Source organism: Erinaceus europaeus, chromosome 2 (genome assembly GCF_950295315.1).
Source record: "Erinaceus europaeus chromosome 2, mEriEur2.1, whole genome shotgun sequence".
Classification (NCBI taxonomy): domain Eukaryota; kingdom Metazoa; phylum Chordata; class Mammalia; order Eulipotyphla; family Erinaceidae; genus Erinaceus; species Erinaceus europaeus.
This window is the reverse complement of record NC_080163.1, coordinates 999,013-1,013,024: the sequence shown is the minus strand read 5'-3', so window position 1 is coordinate 1,013,024 and position 14,012 is coordinate 999,013. Positions and strand designations below refer to the sequence as shown.

General features: G+C 49.3%; 1 protein-coding gene across 1 annotated transcript; it reads left to right on the top strand.

Annotated features, from left to right (window-relative positions):
- The first annotated feature begins 6,281 nt into the window (after positions 1-6,281).
- Positions 6,282-12,288, top strand: LOC103128203 (leukocyte immunoglobulin-like receptor subfamily A member 5). The gene is made up of 5 exons (XM_060186505.1): positions 6,282-6,315; positions 6,461-6,496; positions 6,669-6,950; positions 7,085-7,390; positions 12,137-12,288. Exons 1-5 carry the CDS (start codon positions 6,282-6,284, stop codon positions 12,286-12,288), a joined length of 810 nt encoding a protein of 269 aa, XP_060042488.1.
- Positions 12,289-14,012: the final 1,724 nt, after the last annotated feature.

Here is a 14,012-nt window from a genome sequence, read left to right as displayed (position 1 = left end):
TGCACTTAGCAGGAGGCGGCCATTTTTGCTAGCTCCACGTGGCCCCAACTACTGCGCTCTCACCCAACTCTGAGGTGCCCGCGCGAATAAAGAATTGTGTCCCCTCTCAGCTCTGGATCTCCTCTCTCTCTCCTCCATGTCGAGCCCAAATGGCAACTTCCTGAGGAGGCTGGGGAGAGGGTGGCAGCGCAGCCGCAGGTGCCACCAGTGACTCAGCCGGACCTGCACCCCACCTCCTGGTCCAGCAGGGGCATTTCCAGCAGCAGAGACAGGGATGACTTGGTGTTTGTTTGCAGGATCCTGAGCATAATTCCCCAAAAGCACACTGTGGGTTGTGGTGGTGAGCTTGGGCACTGCTGAGCATGTGATTGATCTTATTCAGAATCACCACATTCTCCTGATTCCTTTTTCACAGGCTCCTTGCATATGCATGGAGCCGGTTCTCTCAGCGTAAAAATCAGACTCCATTCTTTCCCTGGCATTTATCTTTTAAATAAAACCATTCATTTCATCCATCATGGCAAAGGGGTCGCCTGCTTTCTTCTGATCTAATGGAGTTTGATGTTCCTGCATTTCCCTTCACTCCACAGAAATCTCAGTTTCTGTGGACATGGACATCCAGGGCATCCCTGGATCAGCCTCCACTTGATAGACTTCTGCCTGTATGACGTGGCCTAAGTTGGGTCTCCCTGTGCTTTCTTCTTGTTTGTGACTTGTAAAAATGTCTCCTGGATTTTGCCCATCTGCCTTCTCCAGAAATACCATGAGGAGCAGTTTCTTCTTCCCAGATGTCTCAAAATTAGCAGTGTCTTTTAGTTCCCAAAACTTTCCATTGCTAGGAAATTAAACATTTTCCTAGAATGTTCGTGATTTTTACATCAAATGTAAAACTGAGGGGGCTGACAGTGATGCACTTGGTTAAGCTGATATAGTGCTAAGTGCAAGGAGCCACGTGAATACCTGGGCTTCCTGCTCTAACCACCTGCCAGGGGTCTCTTCACATGCAGTGAAGCAGGTCAACAGGTGTTAGGCTTTCTCTCTCTATTTATCTACCCTCCCTTCTCAATTTCTCTCTGTGCCATTGAATACAATTTAAAAATAATAATAATAATACTGAAAATGGCTATCAGGATCAGCAGATTCCTAGTGCCAATGCTGAGCCCCAGCAGTAACCTGACAGCAAGGGGGAAAAAAGTAACTTGAGACCCAAGTTCCTATAGAATGATCTCCTAGTCCATTTTATTTGAAGTACAGTTTTATTTTTGGCCTACACTGGGGCTTCCCCATTTCAGGCCGCATTGTTTCCTCAGGTAGACACACACACACACTGGAGTTGGGGCCACAGCACTGAAGCCACCCGCAGGTGGTGGGGCTGGGCTTGAACCTGGGTTGTGTCCATGAGAAAGCACCTTCAGTATCCAAACAAGCTAACTTGCCAGCCACAGCGCATTTTCATGTGAGGACTGCACATGCGATGCACAGAACACTGGTTCTTCCCTCGGGGCCGCCGGCTCTTTGCCATTTCCTAGGCTTAATCTCCTGTGACAAGGGGAAGACTCCAGGGGACTTGGTCATTTAGGTGCCCAGCTGCATTCTGATGTGTGTCCACAAGGCGGCAGCAAAGCACCCAAGTTGTCTAGCAGCCTGTGGAATGAGGAGCGCTCAGGCTTTGGACACAGCGCAATTTTATGTGTGAGTTGTACACGACTCACAAAGTGTGTGTGTGTGTGTGTGTGTGTGTGTGTGTGTGTGTGTGTGTGTGTGTTTTCCAGCATCTGGTTTTGCAATTCCTAGGCTTTTTCTCCTTTGATGGGAAGACTCCCCTGGGAGTTGATGAATTTCTGTCCCTAACTGCATTCTGCTGCATGTCCACAAGGGGGCAGAAAAGCACCAAAGTTGTCTAGCAGCTTATAGACTGAGGAGAGCTCAGGTTTTGGACACAGCGCTTTTTCATGTGTGAGTTGCACACGACTCACAAAATGGTTTTGTTTTGTGTTCAAGCATTTGCCTCTCCAATACCTAGACTTTCTCTCCTTGGATGGGAAGATTCCCCTGGGAGTTGATGAATTTCTATCCCTAGCTGCATTCTGCTGTGAGTCCACAAGGTGGCAGCAAAACACCTGATCAAGAGGACTTGACTCTCCTGGGCGGGGCCTATGGACACTGGCCAATGGGATTACTTGTAGGGAAATTTGGTTCCTTATGACTGTGATCCTAGAGCTTGGGAGATGTGTAGAGATTTCCCCTGGGACTTTCTGGACTCCCTCTCCCATGTTTCCCAAGGAGAAGGACTACATTTTGCTATGGACCACACTTTGGTTCCTTATGACTGTGATCGTAGAGTTTGGGAGATGCACGGAGATTTCCCCTGGGACTTTCTGGACTCACTCTCGCATGTTTCCCATGGAGAAGGACTACCCTAACTTGAAGAGCATTCTCGAGTACCCTGGCAATCCCCAAGAATGGAGACACATGGTTAGTTCTACCCTCCTCATTCAATTCTTTCTTCTATGGGAAGACGTTTTTGGGGATGGATGCCTGCAATCCTGCAGGAACCGTCAGAAGCACCCTAAATGGAATTTTGAGGAGCTTTTTAAGCTAGGACGCCCTACGGGGGACTCATGATACGACATAGTGGAATCTAATAATCTGGTTCAAGTTGTGTTTCGTAAGAAAGTGATTTGAATGACTGAATTTTTGTATAGCCCATTTTGCTGTGAGTATTCTGAAATTTAATTGACTTTAAAAAAATGCTGGGGAGTCGGGCTGTAGCACAGTGGGTTAAGCACAGGTGGCGCAAAGCACAAGGACCGGCATAAGGATCCTGGTTCGAACCCCAGCTCCCCACCTGCAGAGGAGTCAATTCACAGGTGGTGAAGCAGGTCTGCAGGTGTCTATCTTTCTCTCCTCATCTCTGTCTTCCCCTCCTCTCTCTATTTCTCTCTCTCCTATCCAACAACGACAACAACAATAATAACTACAACAATAAAACAACAAGGGCAACAAAAGGGAAAATTTAAATAAAATAAAATATTTTTTAAAATGCTGGATGCAGCCATCATTTCTAGAGACATCCAGAAACAGTCCAAAAAATTGTTTTTCCTCTTTTGATTTTTTTACATCTTGGTATAAATATAAAACGTTTAATCTTGAAAACTGTATGAGTATGGGCAGGATGTATAGTGCTATGATTATGCTAATGATTCTCATGCCTGAGGCTTCTAACCATGGTTCTTCTATTGAGCTTATACTGTTTAAACAACCTTGAAATCATACTAGAAAGGACTTCCAAAATTATAATGATACTTAAACCAATTATAATGGAGTTATCAATTATAGTAAACTTCTAATCTGCTACAAATTTTGCTTCACAAGTAAGTGAATTACAGCTGTCAAGTCTCACATGAAAAAGCATCTGCTCAAATGGAATCCCTGGAAATCCATTTGGACCCCTGTTCTCTGACATCACCCACAAGATGGCATGACTACAGCAGCCCCCCCAGAAATCAATGATGTGACCTGGTACGACCTGAAGAAACAGATTAACAAACTCCAAAGCTCACTCTTGACAGAAAATTGGAATTCCAGTGGCTGACCTTCCCCATAAAGACAGACGTGCAGAATTTCATCCCCTGGCATTTCTTCCGTGGTCATCTGCTTTGGACTGACATGTCTATTGGACTTACTGGTACACCTCGTGGACACTTTATACAGCTTTACAGCAGCTTCCTTTTACGCTGCTGGGTTTCTCAAAGACTGACGTCAGCAATCTGTAGACTTTGTAGCCAGCTGCCTTGGGACTCTATAGGCAACGCCCCCTACCTTTCAGGCCCTGCCCACAGAGGCAGGAAACCCCCCTCCTTACTAGGTCCTGCCCCCAGAGGCAGGAAATGCCCTTTGAGGCATGAAACGCCTCCAGAGGCAAGAGATGCCCACAGAGTCAGGAAATGCCCTTTCAGGCAGAAAATGCCCACAGAGGCAAGAGATGCCCAGAGAGGCAAGAAACGCCCTTTCGCCTGATAGGCACTGCCCTTTGAGGCAGGAAACGCCCCCCTCACGCCTCCCCTTGGCATCACACTGGTTCTTGCTGCTCTCTTACTTTTTACTCCATGTCTTGTGCCATTTCTTTTGAAAATGCCTCTATGATATAGGTTTCTGTTCACCCCACACTTCTGATACTATGGCCATTAGTTTAAAAGAAAGGGGGAGATGTTGGGAAGTATGCCAGCTTCCCCCTGCTTAACTCTGCGATCTATTTACACAACCAGAGAACCGCCCTGCTTGCAGGGCATTGGTTTAATCCCCCATGGGTCGAACTGTCTTTTTGCTCAGCCCCCTCTCCCAGTCACACCCTGATTTCCACCACTCTCTTTTCGCTCCACCCTCTCTACCTCACACCCTGTTTCCACCCTACTTGGCGAGTATAAATACAGCTGCTCTTCTGAAGTAAACACACTTGGGATTGCCTTCTGGCTCCAAGAGTCCCAGAGTCTCTCTCCTGCGATGCTAGCTCATCACAAGTACCTGATCCCTCTCCCACGCAGCATCCTAGGTTGGCTCCAGTTGAGTTCTCTCCAACCGAGAGAGCACTTGCTAAGGAAGAAGCACCCTCAGGCTATCCTGGCAGTCTTAGAAGCAGAATTTGAAGCAGGCCAACAAATGTGAGTCGAGATATGGCCTTTTGAGGCATGTTTACAGTCACAGGCCAATAAACAAGGGAGTTTGGAGGCAGACCTTACAGACCTTGTCCAGTGTTCCCCTCTGGGATGTCCTCTGGAAGGCAGGCCAGTGGGAACAAGGAGCGCTGCCCTCACTGGGTGAAGCTGGATAGCTCTGGCCAATGAGAGAATACCACAGGGCATGGGCGAGTCTCCATTCCCTGGCACCTGGTGGAGGGCAGCAAGGGAGTCACAGGGCTGGCAGGAGAGTCCAGCCATCCCCTGGTGGCAGCAGGGAGCCGGGGGGCATCTCACCACCTGGGAGCCCTTCAACTCTGTGGCTCTACATCTTGATCTGAGACTCCATGGGGACTAACGCCCCGTCCTTGGGCGCCTTCTGCAGCGTGTCCACAAGGGGTTGTGAACCCACACGAGTGCAGAGATCGGCCTGTGCCCCCGCACCTGAGCTGAGAGTCCAGGTGAGGCGGCAGCTCTCAGAGGCCTCTCCTCTGCCTGCCTCTGCCTCCCTCCTGCCTCCATCCATACGTGCACACTCTGGCACACTGCTTGCTCTGGATAAAAGTAGACACATGCCGCTCACCATCTTCAGACCCTAGAAGAACCTGAGACCCGCATGTGAACACAGCTCAGCAGAACAGAATGGTGGCACTCCAGGTCCTTCTATTCCAGGCCTGACTCACCAGCCCATGAAGAACCCAAGACTCAGCTGTGGGAGGCCCAGGGGAGGACAAACACCAGGGACTGTGCACTTGCTCTGCACCTCAGGGCCCTGAACACCCGGAGACTTTGGATGGACTCTCCCCAGGTTTCCTCTGCTTCCCTGACCCCGGAGTCCCCCAGGACCCCACCACAGGACAGTCCTGCATTGAGCCCTGAGGGTGGTTGCCAAAGCCTCATGTTCAGACGTTTCTGGAAGATCATTTGGGTCCCAAGTCCTGGGAACTGTCACTGAGAACACAGAGCAGTGAGGCTGTTGGCATCGGGAAACATGGGCTGTGGGAGATCTGGATTAAACCGGTTCTTACCTCCCACATGACATAAGGAAGCTCTGCAAGGAGACAGGGCCTGAGGGGTAGTATGGCCCAGGATGCTCATAGAGGGAGGAGGATACTGCTGTCCAAAACAGAGAAGTCCATGCGGGCGTGGTAGGGAGAAAGCCCACACTCTGGGCTCTGCTTCCTTCCCTCTCTGCCTGGTTCCCCTGGGTGCCCAGACCACAGGGACCCAAGCTGACAGCACAGTGACCTGGGAATCAAGTCTGCAGATCTGAGCCTACAGGCAACAGCCCTGAGTCCCCTCACACCTAGCACTGCCCATGAGTCCAGAGTGTGTGGGATCATCTTACGAGAATGGACCCTGTGGATGAGTCCTGATACAACATGGTCTGGTCCCTGCTCATCAAGGTCCCCTCAGGAAGGCACTGGGCTGGCTGCTCTCTTAGTAAATGAGACTGAGCCTCCTGTGGGGGGCTGTTCCCCCTTTCTGTGGGGGTACTGACATGACAACCTTGTGACAGGGAGGCCCAGCCCTGAGAGAACACACTGTGTGTCTGTCAATTCTGCTGCTCTCAGAGGGGCCACTGGGCCCAGAGGAGGACACACCATGACCCCCACCCTCACAGCCCTGCTCTGCCTGGGTGAGATGACCAGGGGGGACACCCCAGTCTGGAAGAGACCCCACATCTAGGCCTTCTGGGTCAGGGCCCCAGGACTCAGGGGTTGTGGGGGGAGAGACTTGTGCTCAGGACTCAGGACACCCCTCTCACAGGGACTCTCTTCCAGGGCTGAGTGTGGGCCCCAGGACCTGTGTTCAGGCAGGTGAGTCTGTCCCCAGGCTCCCAGGGCCCTCATTGGGGACTGGGGACTAGAGGCCCTGGGAGGCCTCTAGTGGGCCCACATCTAGTGGCGGTATATCGGGGAGGGCGGTGGCCTGAGAGCTGGGGCCTGGGGGTGGAACTGTACTGTGACCCCACCTCTGATTTCCTTCCAGGAACCCTCCCCAAACCCACCCTCTGGGCTGAGCCAGGCCCTGTGGTCCCCTGGGGGAGCCCTGTGACTCTCTGGTGTCAGGGGACTCTGGGGGCCCAGGAGTTCCATCTGAATAAAGAGCAAAGCCCAGCACCCTGGGACATAGAGATCACGTGGACACCCAGTCACAAGGCCAAGTTCTCTGTCACCTACTTGGCAGAGCAACAAGCAGGGATATACAGATGTCTCTATCTCATCTCCTCTGACTGGTCAGAGCTCAGTGACCCCCTGGAGCTGGTGGTGGTTTCAGGAGAGACTCACTCAGGAACCCCAGCTCAGGCTCTTCCCCAGGAAGGGGGTCTGCCCTGTAGGGGTCCCCATCACACCAGTCCTGGGGAGTAGCGGGAACCCCATTTCCAATGCTGCCACCTCCTCTCCTAGGATCCTACAGGAAACCCTCCCTGTCAGCTCTGCCGAGCCCTGTGGTGACCCCAGGAGGGACCGTGACCCTCCAGTGTGCCTCAGGACAGAGATTTGACAGGATGGTTCTGACTCAGCAAGGAGAAGACACGTCCCCCTGGACCCTGGACACACAGCCACACCCCAGTGGGCAGGTCCAGGCCCTGTTCCGTGTGGACCCTGTGACCCCCAACCGCAGGGGGACCTTCAGATGCCATGGCTATTACAGTGACAGACCCCAGGTGTGGTCACCCCCCAGTGAGCCCCTGGAGCTCCTGGTCTCAGGTGAGGGTCCCCTCCTGCCCCATTCATAGTCTGAGGTTCCCAAAAATTTATTGGGGTATTGGTGTCAGGGGAGCCCCAGGAGGGAGGCTGGGAGAGGAGAATTCAGATACCCCAGTGAGAGACACAGAGTGTGGCACAATGCCTGGGTCAGGGAAAGAGAGTGTGGGCTGCCCTGAGTGCCCACTGGTCACTGAGGGGCATCTGGTAAGCCCTCCCTCCTGAGCCTGTAGGGCCCTGTTTGGCCCCTGGACAGATGCTGACCTTCCTCTGTGGATCTGCTCTGGGCTCTGACAGATTTGATCTGTCCTGGGAGGGGACCCTGGCCTTCCCTAGCACCCAGGCCAGCTGACCCTGTCATGCTCTCTGCCTCCTCTTGGTCTCGTGGGCTCCTGACAGACTCCTGGTGCTCAGGAGTCAGCTGGGCTGTGGCCCCCAAGAGTGACCTCACAGAGCAGTGCTCACAGCTAACCTTCACAGAGACCCACAGAGTCCCCACAGGAAGCTGAGGCCAGGTGATGTCCCAGTGAGCTCACAACTCAGGCGGGAGAGAGATGTTTGCAGCTCTTGGTGAAGGAGGGGCTGCTGTGGAAGTGACACAGAGGCAAAGTCTAAATGCAAAAGAGAAGTTTGAGAGAGTCCAGTGGAACTGAACCCTCACAGCAGAGGAAGGGTCACTCAGGTATAGCTGTGTTGAGAGAAGCAGGGCATTATAGAGCCTGCCCAAGGGACAGACGACAGGACCAAGAACTCCTCATCTGTGTCTCTCTAATACTAAAGTTGAGAAGGATTTTATTTTTCTAAGTTTGGTTGATGGTGGTGCTGGGGATTAAGCCTGGGACCTCAGAACCTCAAGCATGAAAGTTTTTTGCAGAAGAATTATGCTGTCTTTCCACACCCCAGGATTTTTTGTTTGCTTGTTTGTTTCTTTGTTTGTTTTTTAAATTTCTTTATTGGGGGATTAATAGTTTACACAGGAACATACAATCGTTTGTATATTCTTAACATTGCTACACAGTAATACCACCTCCATAGGTCCTCCTCTGCCATCACGTTCCAGGACCTGAAACCTCCCCCACCCCAGAATCTTACTTTGGTGCAATACACCAACTCCAGTCCAAGTTCTGCTTAGAGTTTTCCTCTCTGAGCTTGTTTTTCAAGTTCTGCCTAACCGCCTACCCTAGAGTCCTTTACTTTGGTGCAATACACCAGACCCAGTCCAAGTCTGCTTTGTGTTTATGGTTCAACTTTTTTATTTCATTTTTTAATTGGATTTATGTCATTGAGGGTGCCTTTAAAATTTAGATGGTAAAGAGTTATGCAATATTTTCCTCTAAGTATTTGATAGTTTCTTGTCTAATATCCAAGGGTGTCGAAATCCCACACTATTACTGTGTTGCTGTTAATTTATTGTTGTAGCCCTTTCAGTAGATGTTTGATGTATTTATATGGCCTCTCCTTGGGTGCTCTGCATGTTAATAATCATTAAGACATCTTGATTGATTGACCCTCTGAGCCTTAAGTAGTTGTCCACCCCTATGTTCTAAATGTGTACTTGCTTTAAGGCCTATCATTTCAGATTCAGAATACTTGTTCCTGCTCCTTTTTTGTGGTCCACTCTCTTGTATGGTAGTTTTCCATCCTTTCACGTTGAGTCTGTGTTTGTCTTGTTGAGTTACGTTACATTCCTACAGAGTACATAAGATTGGGTTGTGTTTTCTGATTCATCTTCCTAATCTATGCCTTTTAATAGGTGAATACAGAGGCTGGGCTGGTAGCACAGTGGGTTAAGCGAAGGTGGTGCAAACCGCAAAGACCAGAATAAGAATCCTGATTTGAACACCCAGCTCTCCACCTGCAGGTGAGTCGCTTCACAGGCGGTGAAGCAGGTCTGCAGGTGTTTCCCTTTCTCTCCCCCTCTCTGTCTTCCCCTCCCCTCTCCATTTCTCTTTGTCCTATCCAACAGTGACGACATCAACAACAACAATAATAACTACAACAATAATAGAAACAACAAGGGCAACCAAAGGGAAAATAAATAATAAAAAGCCTTATTTAAAATAGGTGAATTCAGGCCATTGACATTAATTGATATTATAGAATGAAGATACTTTAATGCCATTCCATTATATTTATTTCCATCAATTCCATAAAATTATTCCAAAATTTTAGAGTGTCCTGATTTATGGTATATTTGTGGTCTGGTTTTTTTCAAACTTTATTGATCTTTTCTTTAAGAATTTATTTATTTATGACAAAGATAGGCAGGAAGAGAAAAACGAGGCATCACTCTGGTACATGTGCTGCTGGGGATTGAATTCAGAAACTCATGGTTGAGAAGCCAGTGCTTTATCCATTGCACCATCTCCCGGACCACTGGGATCTGATTGGTTATAGGAGAAATATCAGAACTTCTTGCAGGGTAGGCTTGGTGATAGTTGATTCTTCCAGCTTTTGCGTGTCTGAAAAGGTTTTTATGCCTCCATCTAGTCTGAATGACAGTCTAGCAGGATACAGTAGTCTTGGTTGAAAGCCTCTCTCATTGAGCACTCGATAGGTATGCTGCCATTCTCTTCTGGCCTGTAGTGTCTGTGTGGAGAAGTCTGCTGCTAATCTTATGGGTTTTCCTCTATAAGTGACTCTAATTTTCTCTTGCAGCCTTCAGATTCTTTTTTATCCTTATTTCTTTCCATTCTAAATATGATGTGTCTTGGTGTTTTGGGTATCTTGTTGTCTTTAAGTCTGGGTTTATTCCGTCTGGGACTCTCTGAGCTTCTTGAACCTTTACGTCTTTGATGTTGTCTAGACTACAGAAGTTCTCAGCTATTATGTCCTGAAGAATGCTTTCTTCCCCTCCCTCTCTTTCTTCCTCTGGACAGCCAATAATGTGCATATTATTTCATCTGAAGTCATCCCATAGGTCTCTGTTGTAGTTTTAAGTAACTCTCAATCTCTTTTTGAGATTTCTTCCTTTCTTAGTTTTCTCTAATTCATCCTCAGTCTTGCTAATTCTATTTCCTGTCTCACTTATTCTCTTCTCTCTCCCCTTTGTTGTTTTCTGTAGCTCAGTTATTTTGTTACCCTGTTATGATACTGTCTTAGCTTGTTCAGCTAGCTGTGATCTTAGCTCAGCTATTTCAGCTTCCAACTCTCCAATTACCTCCAGATAGTGTTTTCTTTCAGAGTCTCATGTGCTGTTTCCTCATTTCTGATGATGCTATTTTCAAACTCTTTTCTCACTCCTGTGACTAATCGGTCAATTAGTGTTTGGGTCCTGTACTCAAAACACTTAGGAAGATTCTGTCTGGACTTTTGTCCTGGTTAATTTCTGCAATGTTTCTTCTTGATTTAACCATGGGATATGGTGTGTGATGAGGTCCCTGTCTCAGTGCCATTCAATCCACTATTCACACTGGCCTGAATTGACTTGTTTCTGACCAGGGATGTCGGGCTGAGCTTCATTGATGGGAGACAGACGACCCGGGACTCATGGCTGGGCTGTACGCAGTATCTCTTTATTCATGCAGGATGCAGCGCAATCTATACCAAGCTAACCTAAACTAAAACTACAATCTTGTCCTTATAAATATACTAGCCCAGTAGGGTGGGAACAGGATGAGATTCAGAGAGGGTGGAGAGAAAAGTGACTGGTGAAAATCAGGGTATGACAAGGAGAGGAGGCGGAGCAGGTGAGAATTCTACCACTAAACCACCAATGCCCTGGAGGGAAGGTGGTGCTTGTTAACAGAGGTTATGTAAATAGAATGAAGTGGTTATGTAAATAGAATAGTGTTAAGCAGGGAAGATTAAACTAATGAAACAGAAGGGGTTTTTAGAAGCATACCAACACAGGGACAGTGGAGAGATGCAGCAGCTGCTACTCTGTACTGGTTATTGCTGGCCAGCAGTGGTGCTCTTGTGATCTCTAGGTTTCTTTTGTTTGTATGATCCTTGGCAGGTGGGATGGGGGTGTATTTTGCACTGCCTGTGGTCACAAGTGCTCTGGTCTATGTTGTGTCCTTGCATTAAGTTCAGAAAGCTCAATACAGCCTTTAAGGTCGAGAAGTTTAAGCCCTTTTCTATTTTCTCCTGGCTCTCCAAATTACCTTAATTATTGCTGCACTTAAACAGAGATTGCCAAAATGTCACAGCTCAGTGCTGTGGTGCCCAGAGCTCTGACCCGACTTTGCTCTTCCTCTACCTGCACCCCTTTTTGTCCCACCCACATTCGAACTCCCACCTGAGGCCACAGAACCCTCAGCTATAGATTATGACTTCAGTTGGGTCTCTCCTTGTATTTATTTGATATTTTGGGAAGAGAGACAGTTCAATGACAGTTATTACTTGGTCATACCTCCCAGAAGTAGAATTTATTATTAATGAGAGAAACAGGAAAGAGAGAAAGAGCCAGCTCAGCCCACTGGTCTGTGCACTGCCAGGGACCCAATGCAGGGCCTGCTGCTGAGACTCCAGGGCCTTCTCCACTGTGTCACCTTCCAGGCACCATCTCTCCTTGACTCTGCCCACACAGAGCAAGCCCACACAGAGCAAGCTGAAACAGAGCAAGCCCAGCTCTAGGAACAGTGAGGAGGGTTGGGGCTGGTCAAAGGGTTCCATCCTGTCAAGGGAAGTGGAACCTGGGTGATATCAGGGCCTGGATGACACTGACCTCCCCTGACCCCCTGTCCTCTGTGTCCACAATTCCAGTATCTCCCCTTGAAGACCACACTGCTGTGTCCACAGTGGCAGCCCCTCAGCCCCAGGACCACAGGGTGAAGAACCTGATCCGGATGGGCGTGGCTGCCCTGCTGCTGCTGGCCCTCGGGGTCCTGTTGTGGGAGGCTCGGCACAGCCAGAGGAGCACCCAGGGTGCCACCACCACCAGGAGGGTGGCAGAGTGACAACAATTTATCCCCTGAGTGATGGGGACACAGGCACAGACTCAGGCCCAGCAGGCCTGGGCTCAAGTCTGCTGAGAGCTGGAGGGCAGGGGCCTGGCAGCCAGCAGTCCTGGAATGCTCCCTGCAGAGCACCTGCAGCTCAGCTGGTTTCTGTTTCTCCCTTGATCCTGACTGTCCCTGGATGGCTCTTCCATTCTCCTGGGACCTGAGGCTGCACCCCCAGTTCCCTTTTGCCCCCAACCTGTGCTCACCTCCTGTCCTGCTGGTTCTCAAGGGCACATGTTTCCTTAGGTGGACTGAGTGCTGCCCCTGCTGTGAACAGCTCCTCTGAGGGACACAGAATCTTCCTCAAACAGCAGAATGGTGGTGACCGCCACACCCAGGGCCAAGCACAGCCCTGAGAATCAGCCCTGCAGCCCTCCTGGTCATGCAGACACCCCCTTTCAAGCCAGTACCTGCCTAAGCTTTTTCAGAAACCCCTTTCTGGTGGCAGGCTCCTGTGAAGAGTGCCAGTCAGTGAAGGCTGCTTACCTGCCTTCTGTAAAGTGCTGAAGCCCCGGCTTGTGGCTCGTGGCATACCCAGCTCTTGGGCCCATGAGGAACTGCCCAAGAGCAGGTGCTGAGAGCAGAGAAGGGAGTCCTGCCATGAGGGGTCAGAGTGGGGGAGACTGGGCAGAGCCCTGCTGAGAGCCACACCTGCAAAGTGCCCACTTCCATTTCAGCAGCACAGCCCCTCCTTTATTCTTCCCTTCCTCCCTCCCTCCTTCCTTCTTTCCTTCCTTCCTTCATTTTTCCATCTTTCCTTCCTTCCCCCTCTTTCTCTTCCTTACTTTCTCACCACCCCTCCTTCCTTCCATCCTCCTTCCTCTTTTTATCCCCCCATATCTCTTCCTCCCTTTCTTCCTCTCTCCTTTCCCTGCTTCCTTCCTCTCTCTGAGACCATGCCTGCAATGTGCAACCTTCTCAGTCAGCATCATAGTCCCTCTTTCCCTCCTTTTTACCTTCCTCTCCCTCTCTCTTCCTTCCTTCCTCCTTTCCTTCCTCCCTCCCTTGTGGGACTATGTGAGAGCTTAGTAGAGCTTGAGGAAGCTCCCCTCATCCTCAAATGGAGGTCTGGAGAGACACCCCACTTGTTAGCCTCTCTCCTTATAGAGATGAGCCAAGACAGAAAAGTCTCCCAGACTCAGTTTCTCCTTGATAGACTCTCAAGCTCACAGAAAGCTTACAGGCCCCTCACACTTAGTTCCCCCTGCTGTCAGCCAAATGCTTGCCTGCTTTAATATTCACTCACTCAAAGTTCACACATCCACTTCACCTTTTGATCACAAAGGAACAACTCATCCTGTCACACACTCCTAACACCAGAGAGTGAAAAGCCCCCCAAAATCTTATTTCCTGGTGCCCTTTGATGTCCTTAATTTACATCAAGCCTTGTTCTTCCTTCTCTATCTCACCTTACTGGTTTAGCCCCTATTCTTCTCTCAGCTGCCTTTGTACAATTAAATGCCTGCATCAGGAGAGTAATTGTTTTGACCTTTATGTATCTCATCAATTCTTGTCATATCATCCCCCTATCAGGGGCAAGATGACCTTTAATAAATCTGTAATTTCTGATGTATTTGAAAAATGTTCTTTGTTTAAATCTCTATATATACCCAAACCCACCCACAAATAAAGCGAGTGTTTGTACCAGAATGTTCCCCAAGCCCTTTTTCTTTATCACA

Excerpts from the sequence above, each read along its gene's own strand:
- LOC103128203 (XM_060186505.1), top strand. The coding sequence starts at position 6,282 with ATGACCCCCACCCTCACAGCCCTGCTCTGCCTGG. Across the intron at positions 6,316-6,460 it reads CACAGCCCTGCTCTGCCTGG|GGCTGAGTGTGGGCCCCAGG; the intron begins GTGAGATGACCA and ends ACTCTCTTCCAG. Across the intron at positions 6,497-6,668 it reads CAGGACCTGTGTTCAGGCAG|GAACCCTCCCCAAACCCACC; the intron begins GTGAGTCTGTCC and ends ATTTCCTTCCAG.